Raw genomic sequence first — 27,566 nt, 5'->3', positions numbered from 1 at the left:
ACTACCTAATTGATTGTGGGTATTGATGATAATGCCGGTATCTAGCTGTCATAAAATATACGACCACAACGATTATATAAAGCGATAATACATGCAACATTCTTGTTCTAACAGTTTGCCCTTGCCCTCCAAAACTTGTCGAACTTAGACGCAACTAACATGGTTGACCTTAAAACTTGGAATTACAGTTCAGATTCTGCAACCGAAAGTAATTAAGTCTTGTCGTGCCGAAGTCTAGAATTTCAATTAAACTTGTATTTAAAGGAAATTACGAATTCTGTTAACAGTTTTGGACAACTTAAATTGAATGTTTTTTTACATTAATTACTAGACTATTGGCCTCGCCTAATGGTAAGCTACATAATACACCTACATAAACAGTACCAATGCCATCCAAAACTGACAATATACTTATGAAAACTGCACCGCATTTGTCAACGTGAGACAGAATATGCTAAGTCAAAAGCCTCCCTATAAACTGGCTTATCACGTAGATTTAGTTCTTGCAAGTTTGCGTTGCAAAGACAAAACGATACCTCTGAAACGGCGAACGCGTATTACAAAGCGCCCATTAAGGTAAAAATTGAGAAAACCAATAGTAACAGTGAAAGAGATACGGAACCCAATGCAAGATAAATACTTCCTAGCTAATGTCTTCCTTAATCAAATGCAGCTTAGTGTTTACAGATTAAAAGTAGTCTGTATTACTTCCGTTTAGGAAAACAGTTTTTACTAAACTAAAATGATACGAGCCATTACGTATAACCGCTGTCTCTTCAAACAGCATGAATTATTCCAGTATGAAGGACATTGCATGCGGTACTAATATAAAATAGAAGACGTTTTTATAGACTGGCATTGTACAGGCGAATCACCTGATGATAAATGATCTCTGCTTATAAACATTTACAATTCTAGAATAATAAATACTCTATCGTCTCAAGACAAATGTAGTGCAGTGCTTCGTAATTCAAAGTTCTGATGTAGGTACTTACTACATACAGCCAACGTGCTCATCTTGATCTTTATTGTTCTAGAAATCGACATTAATAATACTATACAATAGCTAGGCCAAGTCGTAAGTAAAAGTGATGACGTAATTAGGGGCATGCTTGTACATTGTCTTCCTTTTGAGGGACTCGCTTTCGGATCACTGGAGCGAGGACCGAGGAGCGAGGCACTTTGAGCATGATCGACAGCATTCAGCCAGAACTATGAGTATTAAAAATTTGAATAATTATTCTTCATACCAACGTTGTATGACTCAAATAATTTAAGAATACGATACAATAGTGATAACTGCAATGATTCATTTCCTATCAAAAATCAAAGGCATCAGATGCATTCTAAAGACAACCTTCCTGCACACTGCAATCGTCCAAAGATTTCCGATGTTAGATATTAATTAAATCTTAATGATGTATTCTATCCCTGACCGCGATCACGGCTACGTTTACGAGCATACTGGCTATCCAGGGCCCTTATTCTGTATGATAGTGTAAACGCGTAACGCGGCCGTGTCATGTTATCTTCGAGAAATGTGCGTGGAATGGTATTCTGTAAGCCAAATTTCTATAGTTCTTAACATGACGCGTTGTGTTACGTGCTTGTTACGCACTGTTAAAATAACGTGCGGGATAGAGAATAAGGCCCCAGTTGATTATTCATCAATTATTACTTTTTACCTGAATCATATAATATTCAAATCATAAAATCATTACACATTATTCTACAAAGAACAAAAACTAGGTTACAGACATGCATAGGACTCTAGAATAACCACAAAAACAGTGAATCTATTGAACTATCATTCAACGTATACAAAGGTTTTGTGTAAAGTAGGTCTGTTATAGACAAAATATAAAAAAAATGTGGTTCTCTGGGCAACGGTGCAGTAGATATCAGTTATAGAACTACTCACATTTCAAAGCCAAAATAAACGTGTAGGCGCTGTACCATTTCACTGCGAATGACAATAAAAAGCTACATTTTATATTTTGGCAACTACTGTGTTTTGTGGCGATTCTTTCACTTATTTTTTTAAACATTCGTATAAATATCAGGCACGCAATCAGGGACGTTGGGGGACAAAAACCTTACAATAATATTTGTATTTCGAAAAATAAAGTTCTGAATATTTTATAGAAAATTTTAACCAACGTAAAGATCTAATCGTATTTATTTTTGGTCGTATATTTATTCAGCAAATTCATACGCATTATTTGAAAAATGTAAAAACCAATTAAACTTTCATATTTTTACAGAAATATTCCATTCAGCTTTAAAGTTAAGACATGTAAAATAAACTAGTTCAAGCCCTTAGGAAAAAATCTAGAACTTATTATTTTAAATAAATTCTTCACAACCTAGCCGCAACAGACATAGCCCACAACGATGTTTCGCGGTAAGCGGTCGCTTATGCCTCCTCGGAATTAATTGACCACAGCGTAACAGTCAGCCATGTAATGGAAATAGCTAAGTTTAATAATACTTTCTATTCAATCGATTACGCTAACATTACTACATTTTGGCATTTTTTACGAAACAAAAAATTATCCGAGGTCTTTCATCGTGCGAACAGTTTTCCAAACTAACACGATAAAACACCTCGGAGACGAAAAAGCTTTAAGACACAGTATGTTAGAGATATGTTCGCGATTATAACACAAAAAGAAAGGAGACCAAGTTTTTTTTTATAATAAAAATAATTACAATATCTCACTACGCATGTTTAACTTATTTCGCTCAGGCACCTAATATAATCTAATACAGATTGTTCGCATTTCAGGCATTTATATCTTTGTCTCCCTCACTCCGACATAGGCGAGTGAGAGAGACACTCACTTGTGACATAAATGTATTAAATGCACATTATATCTACTTAGAAATTGTTGTGAACTTTACAAATTAAAGGCATCACATTGAGATTACGTGACGGCGATCAGTTCACGTCAGTCGTCATTTTTAAACATAATGACGCTACTTACAGCTTATTGTAATTAACGATCCCAATCTCAATCCTCAATCCGATTCCGAGAATGAACCAATCAAAATAACTCATTTGTAAACGTCTAAAATACGTCTAAAGCGATTAGGATCCTTTATTGAATATGACGGTTAGTGACATTATTGCCATAAATAGCGTCATTGTACATCCAAATTGACATCATCATTTACACTGAGTGTCACCTAAGTTCACTCAATAAACGCCAAATGTTCATTCGAAAAATGTTTTTCTCGTAATCAACACAAATAAAATGTGAAATTTCTCAACACTTACACGCTATAGACAAACAAGAATATAATAATATACAGTACATTATTTACAATGAAAATAATACACACATTTTACAATTTTCATTAACACTTCCAAGTCGATCATTTCAAGGCCAACTTACAAATTTCCAATCATTATTAGTCTTATATTAAAAACTTCACAATCCGAGTTTACGTAACATGACTTCGATGGGCATTTTTCACAAATTCGGTAGGAAATGTCATGTTATCGTCACCAGGCACGTATTCAGAAAAGTTTTGGGGGGCCCAAGTGCCCCGAAAGTCTACGATTGAAAACGGCCTGCGTTTTTCGATGTTATATAAATTACAATTTTATAGTAACGTGTTAAAATGGAGAAACATTCACACCATACATTTAAGACCCTTATCATAAAATATTGGGCTCTAATTTTCTGGACTTAAATAAGGGGTTTTAAAAAAACTTTTGTACAAACCTGACCCCTATCTTTGGTCCAAAATCCTCAATAAAATCAAGTGCGTCGCTATAATTACCCTTAAAATAAATACTCCTGACAAAGTATTAACTAATACTTAAATGCAACGAAAGTATTTACCGTGTAAAACTAAATCAAAGCTGATACCTGACGCAATCTAAAATATAAAAAACAAATGAATCAATATTACAGTTAACATATACCGTTGACGAGTTGACGTCATGATCGTTAGAGGAGAAATCATCACAAATTGCATAGATATTAGAAACTCATTTAGGCTAGTATAGCGCCCAAAGGCAGATAATGGTTATCGTGTGACGTGTATCAATATAGGAAGAGTGTTATGCATAAAGGTAGATTTTTCGCTGACTTATGATGTCGATGAGTCTTAGAGGGTTGTGGGACAAAGACTGTAAACAAAACTACAAAAGAACTTTTAAAATTGTGGGACAAAGACTGTAAACAAAACTACGAAAGAACTTTTAAAATTATTCCATTAGCGATACACTTATTTAAGACAGTTTCGTCTTTAATCCTCTTATTTTGAGTAAATATTTAAAGTGCTCGCCTGTGACAAGTCTTGCTCTTCAGGGATTAGTCCTACATCATTAATTCGTAGGTTTAGATTACCCAGGCGGCCTGGTTAACGCAAACAAGACGAGTTAATTAGAAACGATAGAACTAAGACGTCTCTGTACCGCATAACTAAGGATTAGCTCTTGCCTTTAATGAGATAAACATAAGACAGACAATTGTTAGGAATAATAATACACGGCCTTGAAAGATGGTGACAATGCCAGTTATAAATCCAACTACAATTTACACAGACTAATTCTAAAAGAGAAATAGTGAAATCTGTAAAAAAAAATATGAACTGTTCTGAAACATGTTTCAATAGCAAAAAAATGAATTCACATATCTTCTAATTTAACTCGGAATACCACAATTTATTTACAAACCAAAAACAGTAATTTACAAACACGTTATTATGTTATCAACGTTGGTACATTTTAAGATTAGTTTGAACACATTAGAAGATATTATATATTTGTACGAATCGTATTTTTAACAACAGTCAAACCAATAAATTAAAAACAAACATGGCGGACAGATGTCCTGTTTCCCGTTACTCTAATGTGTTCAAATAATTGATTACACGCAAATTAAAACGTAACAAAAACATGATCAAAGTTTACAATAAGAAATTGCAAGTCACGAGCTTTCGCATCACACAAAAACTTATTTACAAAATTAAATTCGCCATCCATTTTCACTAAAATCTCATTAAAAGTTAAATACGTTTCGAAATTACATTTGTACATAACCCAAATGTCACATGCATGAGTCTAACTCGTAATGGAATAATACTGTCATCAGTTATTATAGACTTTAATATCTGTACATACATAAATTAAATGAAGTGAGAGCGATATATTTTTTTTTTTTTGTAAATTTCAAATGTTTATTAATTGTAAGGTGACGAAACCTAATTACGACGTATTCTTTAGAAAGGAAAAATAGACAATAATTAAGAAAACAAATGCCCGATTACAACACTATTTCTTAGTGGTCTCTTGCCATATTAAGTTATTGAAGTTAAAACAGGCATTTTTCCTAGTAAAGAGCAAAATAATACCGGGATGACATTCTTGCGAGCACAATGCAAAACTCAGTAGAAACCACAGGTGTCGACGTAAGAATAACTTTGATTAGTCGCTAGCGAAGCAACGCCGCGCCACGGTGTTTTAATAGCAAAGGAAATGTTACTAACTTTTGTATCATAATTAAAATCGGTTAATTCTTCTAAATATGTGCACAACTGGCATCTTATATTAATTCCACACGACTGGGTTTTCTCAAATGAATTTTAAGTTGTGAATTGGAATATAAAATAGGAATAGAATACAATCCGCACGTAGAGACTTTTCCAATCGAAACTTCTGAATGAAGTCAAGACCATAAAATAAATTTGTCCAAAGATGAAGAATTTAAATCAGCATTATTAATACGTAACTTTAAATGTTTTTCAAATGTCGCCCATTAATATTTATACCGTTAAATGCGTGATTTGTTTCGCTAAGATATTTGTTTAGCAAGATTACTTAAAAACAGCGTTGAAATTCATAATATTGCTGCTTGCTTTTAAATCAAACGGGCAGGTGGATCACCTGATGAAATTATTAACCTTATCAACACGTTGTCGGAATAATTATGGAAGTGTTTGCCCTTACATGAGTATGGGACTTTACAAAAGCATAGATTTTTTTGGATCCTCGGCTATACCACTCACCGCAAATGCAACAAAGCTGTTTCTTAAAATACAGGCAGACAGACCGTCTGTCAAGTCGGTCCATTCATACTGGACATCTCCAGCGTAGCCTCTACCTATAGTACTAATAAAACTGGAGTCGTTTGGCTAGAGGCCATGTTTGAATCCGCCATTGTAAAAATATAGCTCTCGTTTCCTTTGTTCATTCAACGGATATTTCAAGTTATTGTACGCCCCTTATTATTTATATATATTGAATGAAGAGAAGACGATGACGTTATACAACTACTTATATCTGCTCTTAGACTAATCTGATAGTCGGTGAACTATGACTTACTAGGTTAACCGCCATTTTCAATAAATGATCCCAATCGCTTTTTTATCTATCTCAAAAAAGAACCAATAAGCACAGAGTTTTTTTTGACATGCTTACAAATGAGTTATTTTGATTGGTTCATTCTCGGAAAAGGATTGAAGATTGAGATTGGGATCGTTTATTGAAAACTGTTGTAAGTCAGCGTCGAACAGTGCATCATAGAAGTTAGTTTATTCTATAGTCTTTGGAAATAATACGAATAATCAGATTGATTGACTCACAGAACCAAATAAGCATCAACCGTAACATTTAGTGCTGAGAAGGATTGCAAGGGCCTCATATCTCTTCTTTTTCTTAGGCAATAAACTCTTTGGTCAGCATAGTCAACAATTACACTTGTATGGTGAATGTAAAAGATAAAATTTATGGCTTAATCATATTCAATACGGAAACAACTTTGAACAATTTCGTCAAAAATAATATTAACATTTGTCCTAGTTAAAACAAAACTCAAAACTTATCTGAAAGGCGTCGTCAAACAATCTTCACAAACAATGAAACTAATGAAGCAGTGATGTCATTCACCGAAACTACTTTAATTTGCTGAATGTTATTTAATTGGTTTTCCTGTAATACAGTGTTATCTGTCGTGTTTTTATGTCAGCTACAAGTTACCGTACATTAGGAATTATCTTTTATTGATAATACGTATTTTATAGAACTACTTTTTATTGGTTTCTGAACGATTAATGTCATTTTCTTTTCTCATGGCACCTGAAATGCCCGCAAATAAATTTATTTCGACTAGCAAGAGATGTTTCATTTCTCAACAGTTGCTAGAATTTTGCCGGTGTTTAACATATGGAGATTTAATATTATATTAGGGATCAAAGAAAATCTATAAAATAATAATAGTGATAAATTGTAAGGACCAAGAACCACTGCAATTATTTCAACAATAAAGATGACGATGAAGTTACAAAAATAAATATAGTTAATTAGTAGATTTGTAATATTACCTTCTATTTCATCAATTACTATACCAAAGCAGTTTGTTTCTATATTATGTTATAAAAGGAAAAATACTCCATAACCAGGAAACAAGAGAGATGAGTTTTCCTTAAACGTTATACATATTAAACGTGTCATCAATATTATGGTTATATTGTATTTATACTATGCAGACAATGAAGAATATAAATGATAACTAAAACAACAGTAATCGAAACCGAAGACACCCATCTTTAACACGTTGAGTGCGAAACCAGGTCTGAAACACCATGTGCTTATCTTGCTAACAGTGAGACGAAGAAAAGTATAAATTTATGGCCAGGTGTGATGCGCCTTGTGCCGCAGGAATGGAAGTTTAGAAAAATCCGTGTCGCTTTGAAAGTGTTAAGGCAAGTACTTACTACAAAGAAATTTAACTTATAACAATGACAGAAATACAACTGAACATAGGCACTGTAGAAATTTTAGAAAAACAGATCAGAGAAAGTATACATGAAAAACTGTGACGTCACAAATCATAAATAGAAATCACAATCGCAGTGGGTAGTCATTATTTCATTCGACAATAGGTAACGCGATCCGCGACGAGCGTCCCACACACCGCTGGATACAAGATTTTTTGTTCATTTCTGTGAACATTGAATCAATGAACGCGCCGCAAACTCAGACGCCCACACGGGACGGATCCGGCGCTTTATTTTTGGGAATAATCCCTTGTTTGCATAGAATGTTAGTTTCGAAATGAAAAATTGGTTTTGGTGTTTTTATTTGTAGTTTTTTAAAATTTACTTTTGCTATATTTCATTATTTTAAAATGTATCTGTATTTTTTGTCCGCAAATTAATAAACGCAATATTTTTCTGTCTACGGTCCCTAGTATTTTGTCTGCCTGTCTGACCTCAATACTTCGAATATCCTTAGAATGTAGAACTAGCTTTGAAGCCTATATTATTGCAGTGTTCCATATTGGTGTTGAGATTATGTGAATATACAATTCAATGACATATGATATTATGGAACACGAATCTAGAAATGCGAAGATTTATTAGCTTACATGAAGCTAAACTAAATAAAGCTTACATGAATTATAGTCATTGCGTTATTAACGCTACATGTCATAAAATTTGATATATTTTAACATCTCCATCAAATATTGTCTCATTCGCAATGGGGGTCATGGGCCTCTCAAATTTCGTCTGAAGCCGTCCCTGTGCGTAAAGTATGTACGAAGTTAGGTGAATAACGTGAGGCGCCAGTCTAGACCAGATCAAAGGCAGTTTTCTGATCGCATTATTCTTCATGGCCGGCGGCAGGTTTTTAAAACGTTTGAGATGCTGAATATTTGTGTATTTGCACGTAAATTATTTATTCATTCAATATTGCGTATTGTCGGACGTTTGAATTTTTTTTCTAATGAATCAAGATACATTTTATTTTCACATAGTATAGTTTGTTTCGTATTGGATGGGGGGGGGGGTCCGCCATTTGATACGTAATCGCCCCGGTGATATTTTAATTACGTCACATGTAACCGATACGATCGAGGTGATAAGACTGTTTCGCAAACCGTCGTAAAGGGCTTGTCGCGTTAACAAGGGTCGGAGCAAATCTCCACCATAACCCTTATCCACAAAACTTTTTTTATACCATGAAATGAAAGATAGTGACAAAAAGACGCCATATTGAAAATTCACAAAATACAATGATTCCCTAAATTATAATGTCATGCCTGAATATCAAACGATAAAAAAACCAAAATCAATTGATCAAAAAATGTTTTGATCGATAACGTATCATAGTCTATTTTTTCAACACTTTTGTTAGCGCCAAACGTTAAAACAGATTAAATATTCCCACCAAAAACATTCGGCTAATTGAATGAGTTTCAGAGTGAATGGAATTGAAAACATAAAAACCTTTCATTCATTCAGAGTGTTATTTTTTATCATCACACGGGTATTGCGTCACGTTTAGTTAAAATTTGGGTCGGCAGTTCTGTATTCGATTCTCATGCTAAATTGTGGAAAAAAAGCAAATGGGTATTTGACTTTAAATGAACTCTACAGCCAATACTTATAATATCTCTTTTTATACGGGCAAGAGCTTCCTATCGTACTTGATGGTAAGTGGAGTGTCGACTGACGAGAGATGATTACCCCACATCAGTCGACTCAATAATGCCGGCCCGTTTGAAACCACGTATAGGGTAATCCCATAACACGACACTCACCTGGACGATTTTTACACCTTTTACGGTGCTTAGTATACGGGCAGATACGAATATCCCTCACAAGCAGCAGTCTCATTGGGATAAAATATGGAGCATCTGAACCTAATTTGTGATATTCTATTCCTAAAAAGACTAAACTAAAGCCAATAAGCCTCATGCAGATATGTAGAATAGTTTACGAATCAGAATATCGAACGCAAGGCTACGATTCCGGACCGAGCTCAAGGCGACGAGAAAAAAACTTCCGCGTCGAAACATTTGTACAAAACTCAAACAATGCCCGTAAAGATATGATAATTATATAGTAATAAATATATACAGAGTGTCCGAGAAATACCACGGTGTAAGAAGAGAATAGGCTAAAGGTGATTACCAGAAGTTTATTTTTTATTTATTTTAGTACATGTTTTGCTGGTGGTAGGATATATTTTATATCCGCCTGGATAGCGTCCATCGTACACAATGTGTTAAAACCCATAGACGCTCACGTAAGTGTGTCGCGTTCCGGGATCAGGCTGTGTATATCCGATTCTAACAGGCCGGCATAATTGTGTCCACAGCCGATAGGTAACCACCTCTCGTCAGTAGACATTCTATGGACCACACTCCACTTACCATCAGGTACAGTGGAGTCACTTTTCCGTGTCTAAAAGAAACCTTCCTCCAAATTTTTTAATTTTTTGTTTGTTTTTATTTTTATTAAAAGTAAATTTAGAAACTGCTTAGCAGAATTTGGAGGAAATTTAGCATACAGTTCCGCATAACTACATAGAGCTTTCCTATAGGGTCTTCCAAGCGATCAGAGCCACGAATAACATCTAATATAAAAAGGTCAATTGTATCACGCTAATGAATGTCCCATTAAGTTAACGATGAAGTAATTTGGTGATCACATTTCGGAGATCCCTCACTCGAAATACTTCAGCACTTATAATAATTGAACGATTTAAATTCATATCTAAGAGGAATATAGAGAGACTTTCGGAACAATGTCTTTTAGTTTCCACGAAAATTTGATTTACTTTAGATATAAAGGTATTTGTAAAGCAGTCTGGGTAAGTCTTGCTGATTGGCCTATAATGTCATTGAGCAACATCCATAAGCAGTTTTATAGATGTCATCAAAGTATACATCATGTAATAAGAAGTTATTTCATTGATATTACTATAAGAAACTATTCATTTCGTAAATTGATTTGTTATAAATTTGGCAGAATGCATCGGAACTTATAAATTATATTACCATCCTATGTTTTGTACCCACATTCAATGCAAATAAAATATTATGATTATGATATCACATGAGTTGATCGTAGTGTTTATATTATAATCAGTTGAGTTGTGATATTTAGACCTAGGCTTACCCTAAACCTCTGCCTACCTCATGGAAAATACAATGAGCTCACGCATAAACCAGCTAGTAGAAGAAACAAACGATATCCCAGTGAGACGCCGTTAACATAGATTCCGAAATAGGCTCCAAAAAAACTGTTCCAGCATTTTCTTTAGCCTCCAGCCTTTCTGGATACTTCGAGATATTCATGTCACCCGTTAACCTAATTTTGGCTTATAGGTTTTTTTATCTCGTCCAATCTAGTCCCTGAATTCCTTAAGGATTTATTCTATATGCGACTTACAAAGGCTTGTAGCGTTGCAATGGTTTATCTATAAAATACAAAATCTTATCTACACTAATATATGTTGAACAGTTTGAGCACGCTAATCTCAAGAACTATTTAGGAATCCATTTTGAAATTTTTTTCACTAATAGGAGGCTACATACTGAGTGATATAGGCTACTGTTTGTCTCGTAAAATGTAAAGCGGGAATTTTATCCGAGAAAACCATTTCCACGGGCGAAACCTCGAGAAAAAGATAGTTAATAATAAATGCGAAAGGCTGACGATATTTGGTTATTAGAAAGCCAAAAACCAAACCAATAACAGCTGGATTAAATTGGATACAAAGATAAACCAAATCTAGAATTGATAGACGTGTGAAAATATATTACAAAAAATTATATTTTTATATAATTGATGCGGTGAAATAAAATTACATAAACTTCCACTAAGAGTGAGATTAGTTTGAAATTCCGACATTGTAAATTTTAGTTCTCTGCAAGCGTTGTTGTCAATCACAATACATTAGATCACACACATTGATCGAGATAAGAATCATTGTCCTAAAATAATATACATCCGGCAAAAAAACTAGCCAATAACGACTCAGAAAATTGTTTATATATTATAATAGTTTATTATGCATGAAATAACACTGAAAACTGCCTTGAAGCTGATCAAATAAACGCTCGTGTTGAAATTATACACAAGACTCATTATTTTTAAACGCGAGTGTCTGTTAGATGTGTAACGAACCACTTACGCTATTAAGATCGATTATTGAGCTATTTTTTATTCCGGAAAAAAATCCCGGTTTTTTTATGCAACTTCGAAATTACCATGTAGACGGACTAAACTAAGATTAGACTAAAGCTACTTATTATCCCAGAAAACAAATCACTCCTTGATTTTCACTCGACCGGAATCTTGTCAACTTAGTATTAATCATTGAAAAAATTATAAAAAATTTAAAAGTAAGTTGAATGATGGATACCTCACCGGTGTAGTCATAGGCAGAAGCATTGTCTGATAAACTGTGACGTCACCACCCCAGGGCGGGAGAGTTCTCGGTAGAAATAAGGGTGTCATTCTACTGCGGCTTTTTATAGCGTACGAAGGTAAGTGAGCAGGACGGTCAGTTGATGTTACGTGACTTTAACCATAAACTACAATACGATAATAATCACGAAGACTCCTGCCTTAAAGAGAGGAATAAGGGTTATTAAACGATGGGGGTTTTAAACTTTATCCCTAAGAAGTAAAAGTTGAAAATCTAGTAAAATCTTTCACAAGGACAGAACTGTAAGAAAAAACTAGCAACAAAGTGGTTGAATTTTCTTCTTTTAAAAATTCCGGATAAAGTGTCAGTGGACTGTCATCCTAACTCTAAGATCCATTGTTACCTCCAGTTTTGCGCTGTAATAATTATCTCCGGGAAAATTTTCCGTTCTTTTTTCCTTTTATACGAAATTAAAACGCTTACAAAGAAATCGTTACGGTGTGATATCTTTTATACTAGTTATTAACAAGAACTTAAAAAAAAATCTAATAATCAAGGAGTCAGAAATTCTGTTCGGTAAATGACAATAGGCTGACCTTAATACCTGGATAACAAACAAACGAAATGTGAAATACATCTGCCAACTCTTATAGAGAGAAACCGCAATGTTATGTAACTATGTATTTACATAACATCACGCATTTTATCCCCGAAGGGGTATGCAGAGGCGCAACTAGACCAGGACCTCAGAGCGCTATTGTACCGGACGTGCAATACAACTACGCCACCGAGGCAGTCTCTATGTATTTAAATGGTATTTAACGGACACTGTTTGTTAATCACCTGTAAAACACAAGCGACACAATCGACCCGGCAATTGCTATCCCTATGCCGGCCAACACACAAAAAAATCATGAAAAAAAACACTTCAAACGTGAAAAACTTTATTGAAGAGCGGTAACAATCGTCGCTCAATGTCACCGTGATGACGTCACACGGCGTGACGTCACCACGACCATTACCGACCGCGCACCTAAACAAATACGCCGCGGACCACTCTCTCTTACACCATTTACATTTGAGATAAATGGCAGTTTTACGAAGAAAAATAAATGGCAATTATTAAGAGCAACTGGGAATTTTAACAAAGAATATTTGCGAAATATATATCTATATTAATATCAGGGCTCAGTTAGACACTTGTCAAACAGAAGAGTGAAAACCGACACTTAAGAGCGTACATGCGATCTCAACGACGAGGTGTTTAATTCGATTCCAGTCGGACACATAAGTCTGAGATATCGGTAAAAAAAAAACATTATGACCAGTACTGAAATATATGTTTTCATAACAATATGCTCATCAAATTATCGGATAGAAATAAGATCGACGAACCGTGACTATCATTTATGCGTCTTCCTCGGATATGAAAGCGTGAACTTAAGTAGTTGTTTACGCTTCCAACTTCTATGGCAACCAACGAGTAATGACAATTTAATATCTAACAAGTGAAGCAAAGTAAAGACTCTTTGGTATCCAAATTGATTGTTTAGTTTATAACTTACGACATATTATCGTGTCCTCGACAACTCGAATGGTAGACATAAGGTGACAATTAAAAAAACATGCCTTCCTTGTAACTAACTGGTATTTAACGCCAAGGTGTTTAAACGCCTTTTGAGACAAATAACATCACGCATTTCTCCCCGAAGGGTTATGCAGAGGCGTAACCGGGGCACCCACTTTTCACCAAGTGCGTTCCGTCCCATGATGTGATAGGGGGCGAGCCTATCGCCATATCGGGCACAAATTCCAGATTCCGGGTGATACTGAGCAGAAAAACCCAAATATCACTTCGTTCGACCCGGAATTCGAACCCAGGACCTCAAAGCGCTGTCGTACCGCGCAGGCATTATAACTATGCCACCAAGGCGGCCTTTTGAGACATGGGGCAGTATTAATAGATAAAACTCAGTTTCGTTCTGAAGATATAAGCTGAGACACTGTCAAATCTAATTCAGCATCTTAAGATCGGTGCTATTTAATAAACAAGTCTCAAGTGATATCTTAAGTCACAATATGTGACGGATTTTAACAGCTGAGTTTTGTTTAGTAAACACCGCCGGGTCTCTTAAGAATAAGCTCTTAAGTGACAACTTAAACTTTGTTTATGAAATAGCTCAACATATTAAATCTCAACTTAAGATCAAGGTTTAAGATTGATTTATAAATAAAGCCCTTATAAAACATTTAAATAGTTAATTAATTCACCCCTAATCCCTGAAAGGGTAGACAGTATAGTGCCGTTTTTCCGACCTTATATTGTGAGAGGTGAAGAGCCGATCGAAACTAATAGTGCTGCTGGTAGAAGAATAAATGATATACTAATTTGACCCTCATTTGACCATCGCAGACATTGTCCCGAAGGTGACAACTAAAAAATAAAACTTAAATTGACCTCCAGCCAAACGGTGCCTTACAAAAAAAAAATGTTATTTTGAGTACCTTAAACATATGCAGTCTTATTAATAAAATTTCGAAAAGCTATGCTTATTTACGTGTTGACTAATCTGCTCCTAAGCTCTTACTCACCGGCGATGTTTAATTTTGACAGCTATTTAAGCAACGCTAACCACCTCTCAATGCTAAAATAAGTTTATAAGTAAAATTGTTGGTAATCGGTGGCAAAGCAATTGATTAAAACGTAAGATGAGTTTATAAGTAAGCTTGTTAGATACGTTTCCAAAGGTGTAAGTCAGAAGTCAGCATGTTTACACCCAATAAACAACAGCTGAACGTGCCGGTCGAGTAGCCATGTTGATAACGTATACTAATAGATAATGTTATCAATGCAATACGTGGCGACTATCTGGCCAATCGATAAAACGGTGTTAGGAATTTAGTACTAGATTTGGTGACTGGCTGATTTTACCAAATTTTTACCTATATTCGGGCCTTTTTTGTCACTTCTTTTTGAAGGGCACGTTATTTTTCGAAAGTTGTCATAATGTATGTTATCAATTTTCTCAAAATCTATAGAACGGATTTTTATAAAATTTGGTATGGAGATGTTTTAAGAACCTGGAAAGGTTATAGGCTATTTTCTATAACGGTATAATACATAGCGGGACTTTTATCTCGGAAAACTTCTACACGCGGGCGATGCCATGATCAAAAGCTAATCATATCTAAAAAAAAAAATGTAGAACTGGATTACAAATTACTGAATTGCAAACGTCATCATGAGACATCAAACGTTCCATTAGTCATGGCGACTAGTGCGGTGTAGTACCACGTATTATTAAATTCCAAGTATGCAGCTTCTATTTGTGTGCAGCCATATCAGGTGAGCTTCGTGTTCGTGTTCAAGTTAGTGAATAAAATCGTGGCATTGGAATGCAAGTTTGAAAAGGATTACTGAAATCGACAAAATAAATACCTTTAATTTTTTTTATATGTTCATGACATCTTGACACCCCTTCACCTGATGGTAAGTGCAATGGGGTCCAATAAAATGTCGACTGACGAGAGATGATTACCCCTCGGCAGTCGACACAATTTTGCTGGCCTGTTGGAATCGGATATACACAGGCTGATCCCGAAAACGCGACACACTTACGTGGACCGCTATGGAAGGTCTTAACACCTTGTGCACGGTGGTCGCTATGCGGGCGGGTATAAAATATATCGTACCACCAACAAACTCTCTCATACAAGACCGTCCATCTAGTAAATACTACATATCTAGTCATGTAGATAGCTTAGCGGTTCATAGACAAAGCATATGTTTAGCCAGATTAGTAACATCTGCCGAGCAAAAAATATTGTCGAATTACAAAACAGTCCTTTCGTTTACATCGATAGCGAAACTAGTTGTCGTCCAAAACAGGTCTATGACAATTACGAAATTCTTTTATTGAAACAAGTTATTTGCCGATTCAGTATCTCTGCATGTATTATTTTATTAATAGCATTATTTATTCATCAAAACAAGTTTATGTGATTATCGCTTTTGCCTGCTGCTCCTCCCGCGTCAGAAGTTCTTCCCTATAGTAGCCAGAAGTAATGTAGCTTAATTAGTGAAATCAAAATCGGTTTAGTAGTTCAAGAGATTAGGGCGTTCAAACAAACTCTTCAGATTTAGATAGATATAGAAGTATAGATTAACAAAAAACAATTCTCTACAACGTTTCGTTTTGTTTTGACCTGTCATAGGTGTTTTTAAATTTTCCTGTTTAATAAAGTTCTTTAATCTGTATGTTTAACGACTACCTGACAGCCTTTTGATGCCCCAAAAAAATTGCCAAACCTGCGAATCAAACTCACGATTTTCCGCTCTACTTTACCCACAATGCCACTACAGCAAAAGACAACTATTTATGTAATAAAACAAACTGTTGCTTTGATTTAAATGATGACGCTTGAGGTCAGGCTTTGACGCAGAAGTCAAGGGCACTCCTGGCAGAGTGGGTGCGAAAGACGCTTACCACGTTTTCAACTCAAATATTTTCAGACATCTCTGAAGACACGTGGGCAGCTACTCCGTGCCAAGTGTAAAAAAAATATATTCAAAAATACTATCTGAAGTTTCATAAGAATTGTCACATTGTATTGTATTTAGATTGTTTGGTATTGCAAACTCTTTAGAAAAATACTACACTGTTCTTCAGTTACAAGGTTTGCCAATGCAGTGTGATAGAGCTTTCTAATTCAAACTACTGGATAGTTCATACTGTTTATGGACTTGTGGATTTATTTTGTTTAAAACATCGGATTGGCTAACAGCCGTTTTCAATATACGTTCCTAATATTAATCTTCGATCCAATCATGAATAAACCAATCATAACATTTGTAGGCGTCAAAAAAGCTTTATTCTGATTGGTCCATTTCACGGATCAAAAGACGCTATAAGTACAGTATGGCGGATGTAATAGCATGCAAAACCTACTAAAACAATCATAGTCCTAACGCCAATTACATCTGTTACACACATCGGAACATTCGCGAAACAAACCTTGACCGCAACCTGAAGGTCGCTAATGAAAACTCGACGTTGTCTACTGTATTGTAAAATTGAAAACAGTCTGACACGTTTGAATGAACAGTTCTTGAGATTGCTTCACGCTTGTATTACTCAATGTGTAGGTAGAGGAAGAAGTACTTTTACAATACATCAGTGGCGAAGAGTGAAATTCGCCGAAAGGGAACCGGACACAACTTATTCATACAAATAAATGAGGTCTGCAAATCTTTCTAATGATAATTAGATTTTACATCAATTACGAAAGGGAAGCCGGTACGAATCGAGTTATATGGAGCCTTCGCCACTGCTATACATGAAGTTTAGATATATTATTTCTAAGTTATAGTCGATACTCGTAGTGAGCCGAACGCTATACGGGGCAAAAAAATCTAAGAAAGATGAAGCCTTCAATGTCAAATAGAATAATACGCAAATCTCAAATTGCCTGGCTCAGGTATCGAACCCAGGAACAGATTTCACTGTAAGTAGGCGACGCTATCACTACACTATTGAGATGTCTTAGTTTACGGCAGACAAAATCAACGTAAACGGAAGATAACATTATCTCAACTTTTCCACCGCCGATAGCATAATTAAACTAATATTTTATAAGAATATAATAAAATGATAATATATATGACCGTCCGTTACATTTCAAGTTTCGACAGATCAATTAGAGACATCAACATGTTACATTGTTCTGTTGGTATCTAGTTACGAATCTCTAAATACAGGTCAAGAATTATCTACAAATTTCCTTGTAATTTGAAATGTATCAGATATAAAAAATCACTTCACGTTCCGTAATGAAGCCATGGACATGTCTAGGTAAAGGTCGAATCATCTACAATAACGAATAAGCGTTAGTTCGACCTGAAATTATTTTAGTTTGGAGCAACAACCTAACGGATACGAAAACACTTCTTTGAACGCGTAATGTTTTCTTTATAGAAGGGGGGGAGGGGGGATGAAATAGGTGTGTGTTGTCAATATCAACTTCAACGAACACTAATAATGGTTTGAATAATGATTTCTTATGTTTACGCGAATGTTAGACATTTAAATTAAACTATTTTCATTTATTGATGAACAACACCTCAGTCCCCACCCCTGACCATGAAGGCTGCAGTCTTCGAAAAGTCGGGAGAAAAGTAAAATATTAAAACCGCGATAAAATCCGAAAAATAGTTTAATTTAAATGACTAATGATAGTGTTTATTTTTAAATAAAATCCTTGTATCATGAATTACAAATTCGCACAAAATTACCCTTAAAAAATTTTACTGCTTTTTTTCCTACTTGAGAGAAGAATCGTACTATGTATAAATCCTTAAACTTGTACATCGTTATCATGCATGCCGTCCTCCATTTGTTTTATATGACTGTTGGGATCTTTTACTGCCTACCCAAGGTTGGAGCTGGCGTGCTCTCACGACCTTACGACTGCCTCGCGACGCTGTGACAGATTTATGATCTACTCTTATCAACGAATAACGAAAATCTTTTATGACTACATCTGATATTAAGTTTATCGTATGAAGCCCTGAGGATCTTTAGATGAAATTCAGTATTAAAGGGGACTTGGATCAAGTTATATTGAGTAATATTTTTAACCATGAGTACAAAGCCTTTTCAAAACCAAATTATAAGACACTTTTTTATAGACGGTATGCGCTTAGCTGATCTCATGGGATTGCTGATGTCCATGAGCGACGGTAACCACTTACCATCAGTAGGGTCTTTAGATCAACTGCCTTCAGGACAAAAATATGTTTAACAGTCATTCAATCCTACTTAAAACATTGCTTGGTGTAAATACAATAAACGGATTTGAATATTTGGCATATAATTATAATGATCATTGCTTTGAATGACAAGACGAGTTTTCCGTTCGTCTGATGGTATACGACCGCCGATAACCAGTAGAAACACCATTCAACGCATAGAATTACAAAATATTGTTTGGTATTCCACTACGCTTGCCATTCTGAGATATGAGATATTAAGTCTTATTATGTCCAGTAACACTGGCTACAATGTAATATTGTATGAAACTTTAATCCCAGAAGAATCAGTCAGGCTCCTATTTCTGGAGAGGTCTTTTATGTGTGCGGAACAAAATCTAGTTATTGATATCTCCGACGTTTTCAGACTTAAGCTTATAAGGTTCATAGCTTGTTTGTTTAGGTCAAAATAAAGGGGATGTCAGCTGAATTGGCAGTTGGCATCGTATATTAGCTTTGGGGAACGCAAACAAGACCTAAATACACAAATATAACCGTTTACCGACCGGCAGACAATGTCACGTCATTGCATTAGTTCGAGTGGCTGGTAGGGCTTACGCGAAAATTTGTCAAACTGCTGCTTTGCTCTATTTTTGTAGTCCAGCACTGTAAGTAATGTGCGTTATTTAAAAGACATTGTGGTATCATTAAAGAATATTGAGCATTGGGAGAGCTATCATTACGCAATTCGAAATTCTGGTGCCTCTATACTAGCAAATATTGGATACACCGCGCAAATAAAGTCACGTAGTTACATTATGAGACTATCCCGCCCTTAGCCCTCACTGCGACTCTAAGCCAGGATCGGCAGTGGCACGCATTTTACGACAGCAGCATTAGTTACATCTCTGCCTACCGCAGTAACAGTAATTTATAACGTGTTTAATAAAACCAAGGCCACTTTAGAAGCTACTGACCTACGCCTGTTTCCATGAAGGCTTTGAAATGGCGCGGCGAAAAATCAATCGCGCAAGTATTTTCTTTAGAAGGCCGTTGGGCTAGTGTTGTACTTAGTAACAGTCCAGGGCCCATGAGTTGTGTGACAAACTACAGTTGGGAATTTATTTAACCATGGTTACATGTAAACTCACATAGCTGTTGCACCTCTGCCTGCCTTTGTGTAGGGAAAAGGAGTTGATGCAATGTATTTTATGCATGTTAAATTATTGAATCCTATGCACTGTGGTTAAAATATATTGTCCAGATAATGCATCTCTCGATGGTCGACAGAACTACATATATCGGTCTGTTTGTATTTGTTTTTCAGATTCGTTTCAATGACTACTGGGACGTTTGACAATGTAAAGGATAGTTACTACCCAGTCGTTCAAAATCGAGTTTTATTAACTATCTATCTGAAATCGAAAGCCTAGGCTTTGTCGAGTTTGGAAATCTGAATCTTACAGTCAAGATTCTTTCACTCAGAAAAGACAGTGGATGTTGAAGTATAATAGATGTGGGCATAAACACAATATCACTATGTTAACCATAGCGTTGTATGTTGCATCTTTACTGAAACTAACGGTGAAGTTGGCACAGAAAGACAGGCGCTTGCCAGACGTATAATCGATTGAAGTGTTATACTAAATATATAAATGGAGTGTATAATATCTAAGGAATTAAATGTAAAAAGCGACTTGAGATTTGTTAAAATATTTTTATGACTCCGTAGCACAGGAGTTAATGCGACTACTTTTAATCGAGAGGCTATGAATTCAATTCCTGCACCAGTGCAGTCAAATGTGTCATCGAGTAAAACCTGCATGGTGTCTGCAAAGTGCCTTATTGTTCCTTATAACTAGCATACTGGACGGTTACGTGATTATTTATGTTGCGGTATTTTTTTTAATAATTGCATTAAAAATTGCACCACATGCCAAGTCCTTTCTCCAATAACGAACTTTAAAGTTTCGTTTACGTAGTACGAGCCAAATGAGACTCCCTTAAAGCCTAGATTCTATCACAAACCTAAATTTCTACAAGGATCTAAAATATCTGATACCTTATTAGAACAAACATAAAATCTAGAAGGATATTTACTTAGCTCTTATAAAAATATATACTGCCCTGATAACACTTTGTAAACGTGATAATTGTGTGGGAAATTCCTAAACGTTAACAATTAATCCGCTGAGATAATTATATTATTGTTGATATAACGCACTTTTTCTGGCATGAACCTAATGGCTGCCATACATGCTACGGTCCATCGGAAAGGTCCACCGGTGCAGGTATGCCTGCGCCGATAGACCGCAATGTGTGTGGAAATAGACCTGTGCAGATTTTTGTGCCTGTGCAGGCGACCGGCGCAGCATCGAAAATCAATTCTTTCAATTGATACCTGCGCAGGCATACCTGCACAGATGACCTCTCCGGTAGACCGTAGCGTGTATGGCTTACATAATGGCGAGATAGGTAATCCGCTCGCCTGATGGTAAGCCTCAAGCTACACCAAAAAGTAACTTCAACCAAAACTTTCAATTACGAAGCGATACATGCTCCTGCTGTCCTGAACAGCACCGTGTTTAGAAGGAGAGTGGGCCAGATGCTCATGGCATCAGATCTTAGTGATGACGCCAAAGGCCCTGGAGGCAACAAATACACATTAGTTCCAACCAATTTTTAAAACTACGAAGCGATACATGCTCCTAGTGTCCTGAACAGCACCGTATTTATGGGGGAGAACGGACCAGGTCCTAGTGGTATAAGATCTTAGGGAAGACGCCAATGGCTCTTAAGAAGCTGCTAGACTGACTTTGTTGTCATCATTGACAAAAAGATTTTGAATACGCACTCGTGATGTAAAAAAAAGTCGGCGAAAATACGCCAAAATTAGCTTGTGTCTTTCAAATCGCTAAGGCTGTCCGTAGTCCTGCAGCTTCTCCTGATGAAGAAGTAAGTCTCAATAACTAGTGGCTACAATGTTCTGCAAACTGCAAAACTATTGTTGACCAAATACCTGAGTCTAATGCCTTGTCCCAACGAAATCGAAAAGCCAAGAAAGTTCTAACTAAGCGCTAATAAGCTGATTCCACATGTGACCTGGTGAAAGTGTTTTTGTATTTCCATTTGCGTGGTTAGAGATTTCCTTATCGATATAACGAAAGTAAAATCGATGGTTTTTTTTTTCTCAATATTACAATACTAATCAGATTTGAATCGGGTTGATGAAAGATATGGGACATCACCTAAAGATTGCATTTTATAGGTTAAATTGGGGAATTCCGGACAAGTGGCCGTGACCTGGTAAGTAGTGTAGTTAGTACTTGTTACTAGTACAGTTGTTGGATATAGGGTTGTCAAATGACTAAGACTTTTGATTGACAATCAGTCACAGAAGCAAGAAATTTGGCACAGAGGTATAATTTTTCGACGAATTTTTGAAAATAAGAGTGCCCTGAAAACTGCCTAATTATTCCAGACAAGCTAAACTTTGTATGCTAATGATTTCTGGCAACCCTAAATGCATGGAGAGGGCTGTAACTTTAGTTTTTTTAATGTCTAAATTTACAAGGTGTGCAATTCTCACATCCGAAACACCTGTTAAACTAGGGTGTCCAAACTACACTCTTACAAAAAGATTAAATGAAAAAATAAGCATTATTAAATTGTTTATTTAAAATGGCAATAGGGATAAGACAAAGTGTGTTCAGCAAATATTTGTATCGCGTATGAATGTTGCAGTAAAGTCCCTTGGATTAATACCTATCCACGACATCAGACTTGTACGCAAATCTTAATGTAGGGTCATATGTGTCACTGTTGGATATTATTATTAATCTATAACATATTCTGAGACTTTAAACACCTCTAGAATTATTAACACTTAATAGATTTTACGTCGAATCATAATTTTACTAGAATCACTACAGAAAACATATATCTTTGTTTTTTACATGGAATTACAAAGTAGTACGTGGTACTCCAACGCGCTCGTCACCCTCAAACGAGGTATTAAGCCTCGTAATACCCAGTAAATACGCTAGCTACAATGCCTGAAACCGGAAAACAGCAGTGCAGAACTGCATGACGGCAGAAATAAACATTGCGGTGATACCTACCCAGACCGTTGCAAACGACAAAACTGGTATACAACATTATTTTTAGCGTATTATAAACCCGAAATCAGTTTGTAGAGAATCAGTAAGACAATCCATTGCATAAATTTTCAGAATGCTTTATAATTAATCAAATCATATATATTTTAGTAAGCTAGTTTGCCTTTTGTATTAATAAAAATCCGGCGCATGTCAGTCGCTTACTGACACCTTATAAAGTCGGCTGTTACAAGCATACCCTTCCTCACCCCGCGGCCCCGCACACGTCCCGCTCGCTCGGTGCGGCAGCGCGGGCGGTGCGCTTGATCTATCCATTCCGCATGAGTTTTCATTATTACTATTTTGATGTGATCTTTTATACTAAAAACTAATTTGGTTTTTGGCTGGTATACAAAAATTATTAGTATATAGAAAATTTTACTAGTTCCAAAATATTTTTACAATTGTATACGAGTTATTTAACACACATTCGTAATGTTATCGTGTATTGTTCGCGGCAGCACGGATTGCAACTTATCGATTTAGTAACGCCAGTGAACTTGACATGGCGCACGGCAGCCGATATGGAACATGCAATGCTTTTCAATACCTACACTGTCATCACTTTTTTATTCTAAACGGAGAAAATATTAGCTTCTTTTTTGTTTGAGAAGGCAATGGTTGATATTTTTCAATTTATTTTCAAATGCTTGTTTTTTGGTTGTCATGTAACTTGTATATGGGTTAAAATCTCAGATGTGTTGAGAATGGTGATACTCAAACGTGTATAATGGTTATATATACATCAATAAAGTTAAAATATATTGTTCTTGCTTTTGGGACTGAGTTGATTCCTAGTAATAAAATACATTATACAATTTACCACTCAAAAACTGTAATATAAACTTGAATAGAAAATAACCACAAATCTGTCATAAATATTTAAAGGCATTGAAGGAGCATAAGGACCAAATCTAGGCAACAAATTAATTGCATAATAGCTTGCAGTCTTAATCCACTGATGCTATTTTAAACATCATTTTAGTGGAACAAGGCCTACGCTCAACATTGGACATAGGTTAAAAGTTAATAAATTATTTTTTGAGACATTCTGCAAAGATAGCACATGACATTTGATTAACATAATTTATGGCTTCATTCTATGCTATTTAATTCTTTTAGAAAAAATTAATTCATCCTCTTTGTGAATGATCGCTTACTTTAACCGTGAAGGAAAATGTGAGGAAACCTGCATACCTGAGAAGTTCTCTGTAGGAATTTTGAAGGTGTATGAAGTATTAATCCGCATTAGGCTAATGTGGTGGACTAAGGCCTAATTCCTCTTAGTAGTAGAGAAGGCCCATGCCCATGAGTAGGACAGTACATAGTAATACAGGGCTGATATTATTAGGAAAAGATTTTCTATGTATTTAAGATTTAAGAGTTATTTATCTTGACAAATTAAATAAAATTGGATAAAATGCCACTGTTGACTGAACCATAATAGATAATAGATTTTTCTTTCCTAAACAACCATTTAAAATCTATTTTGTATAACTTTTTTTTTTACTTTTGTAGTATCTTTCCCATTACTATTTAGCCAAAGTGTTGCTGTCAAGTCATTGTTTTATATTGAATTTATGTATTGCTATACTATGATTAATTCCTAGCCTTGAAGCTATATGCCTATAAATTCCTACCTTGACATAGTGGACAATAGGGGCCTGATTGAGTCCAAGTATGATAGAAATCAGAAATTGAGATGACAAAGAAACCTCAAGAAATTCATGTAGTGACAAATGGGTGTTTTGATGCAGATTTTGAAATCAATAACTGAATTTATTTCTGAGCAGGATTGCAAAGCAATGATAACCATTCTTTATGTAACAAACAATAGTTGAGATAAATGGAAAAAAAAATCTTACCAGTTTTAAATTAAAAACAATTTGTACATAATTCATTGTTACTTACAAATATTGATAAAAATAATATATGCTTTGAAATCCACGCTGTTTTAGGTCAAAATGAAGAGGTCAGGCAGAGCTACTAAACCTGCATCACCTGAATGACTCAGTGTTTACATTTATTATTAATTTATGATCAATCTATTAAGCTGTAGAGAAGTTATCTATCTAAAATAAACTAGCTCGTTCACAATCACAGCTTGTTTATACTTTGCTAATAAAAATTATGCTTTAGTCATCTATTTTAGAGCGGTAATCTGAGGAATACTATCATAGGGCCTAGCACCCACAACTATCTGCAATAATTTCAATCTTAGTATTCTAATAATCGTATTGTAATAAAATATGCAAATCCCACATTCTACCCATTTCTGTAGTGATTTCATAAGTGTAGCCCATCACGTAAGATCATTTGAAACTTGTCCAATTTTACAATTTGGCCAGATGGCCTGCATTATGTACTATCTATTTATAACTAGGCATTATTCCTTACATTTGTAAAATACTAGGTATGGACAGGATCGTTAAAATTTAGATCTTATACTACACCAATTTTGCTTTGCATTTCTCCATGCATAATAATATACATATATTGTTGTCTGACATACAGATAGATGACTTTATAGCAATGTAATGAATTTATAGTGCATGATTATCATTTTAGTTCCATTGCATATATAATTGTGTGATGCTCTGCTCAAGAAACACACAGCTCCTTTATGGTGATTTCAAATGATTGTTTTATTCAGAATAAATTATTTACACACCCTCATTCACACGAAGGTAAAAATAGATATAAAGCTTAAAAAACATGTTACTGACGAAGCGGTTTTGTACCCGGTGCGGGAATGTAGGAGCCATGCGACGGTCCAGCATCAATAAAGAATACACGGTCACTCACTCGTGTCAGGTCCACCGGCGCGGCGGACGCGGGCGCGGGCTCGGGGCACTGCACTGAGAGTCACACGCTGGCGGCGCGGCCGGCCTTGCCCGCCAGCTAGAGCGCCGCCGACTCCGGCGCCATCAGCGGCGACAGGGGGCCAGCCACGCGCCGCCCGCGCTCCATCTCGAACCGCAGGTCGGGGGCGGCGCGCCGCGGCGGAGAACCGTCCTCCGGCAGGAATGCCGCTACCAGCAGCGCGCAGATCACCAGCAGCGCGCCCAGCACGAACGGCGGGCCCGGCACCATGCGCACGTACTTGTCCTCGTCTGGTCGGTCCGATGTGGCGTGCCCTTCGTTCAGGTCCACGTGGAACAGATAGAAGATGACGCCGAACATGGCCGGCCCGAGGCCGTTGCACAGGCCGCGCACGCCTGTCACCATGCCCTGCACGACGCCCTGCCGGTCGGCGCGGCTGTTCACCGACACGTACGCGCTGATGGCCGGGTACGTCACCGAGCCGAGCGCCGCCAGCACCCCCGCCGCCCACATCATCCACGTGCGGCTGCCAAACCCGTACCACATAAGCTGCAGCATCTCGAACAGCAGGCCCATCATGATCGTGTGCTTGGCGCCGAGCGACTTCATCAGGAACCCGAGCACCACTTGCACGCCGATGCTGAGCACACCCACTATCGCGATGAAGAACGCCACTTGCACTTCACCGAAACCCATCACTAGCTTTAAATACACGAATATGCACGAGTATTGTCCGGCCTCCGGCAGATACGAGAGGAACACTGCCACACATAACATGAGCACTGTACGCTCAGCGCCCACCTTGCGCAGCGCCGCGAACGGGTCCGCCTGCTCCCAGCTGATGGCAGGTCCCCAGCCGCTGGGCCGCACCTTCTCCGGCAGGCTCTCGGGCACCGCCACCATGATGAAGAACACGTCGAGCACGGCCACGGCGGTCGCGGCGGCCACAACCAGCGTCTCGCCGTACAGGCTCATCAGGTATGCGCCGAGCGCTGGCGAGATCACCATGCTGGCCGCGAAGGTGGCAGACACCAGGCCGTAGGCGCGCGACCGCTCCGCCTCCGTAGTCACGTCCGCCACGTACGCGAACACTATCGAGAACGTTACTGCGAACACGCCGCTGATGCTGATCATCGCGAAGAACCACCAAGTGTTCATGGTCATGAGCGGGATGGGCACGCACGTGAAGAACACCGTCACCAGCAGGAAGAACTTGCGGCCCCACACGTCTGACAGCGCGCCGATCAGCGGCGCCGAGAGGAACGACAGGATGCCCTTGATGCCCATTATTAATCCATTCATTAGAAACGTGTGGTCCGGGAACGTCGCATTCAACACTGAGATTATGGGCATCGTGAGCAGGCCCCACGCGAAGAACTCCAAAAATATCACTACAAGCGCGTGGAAGACCGAAGGCTCGCCGATTCCAGACATTGTCATGATTCCGTCTTTCATAACTGTTTTTCTGTTCCGTATCACCATTTCTACTTCAGTTTTCGTGGTCTTCGTGGGCGTCATTTAAGATTAATATTGTTTATTTCACTACTAGACTACTTACACTAAAGCCATTATGGAAAAACCTAAGCACTACATGCAGGAAAAATTGATAATAACGAGCTCGTAACAGCAACGTCGAATATTCACTGCAAAATTGAAAAACAAC

At 36.9% G+C, this 27,566-nt stretch overlaps 1 protein-coding gene across 1 annotated transcript in view; it reads right to left on the bottom strand.

Annotated features, from left to right (window-relative positions):
* The window catches only part of LOC115449613 (hippocampus abundant transcript 1 protein), a 28,179-nt gene extending 613 nt beyond the window's left edge, over positions 1-27,566 (bottom strand). Inside the window, exon 1 of the mRNA XM_030177478.2 lies at positions 1-27,566. This exon is cut by the window's left edge and continues 613 nt beyond it. Coding sequence (XP_030033338.1) covers positions 25,982-27,421 — 1,440 coding nt within the window. The 5' untranslated portion in view covers positions 27,422-27,566 and the 3' untranslated portion in view covers positions 1-25,981.

The sequence above is a fragment of the Manduca sexta genome, chromosome 13, assembly GCF_014839805.1.
Source record: "Manduca sexta isolate Smith_Timp_Sample1 chromosome 13, JHU_Msex_v1.0, whole genome shotgun sequence".
NCBI lineage: Eukaryota > Metazoa > Arthropoda > Insecta > Lepidoptera > Sphingidae > Manduca > Manduca sexta.
This window is presented reverse-complemented; position numbering and strand designations above follow the sequence as displayed.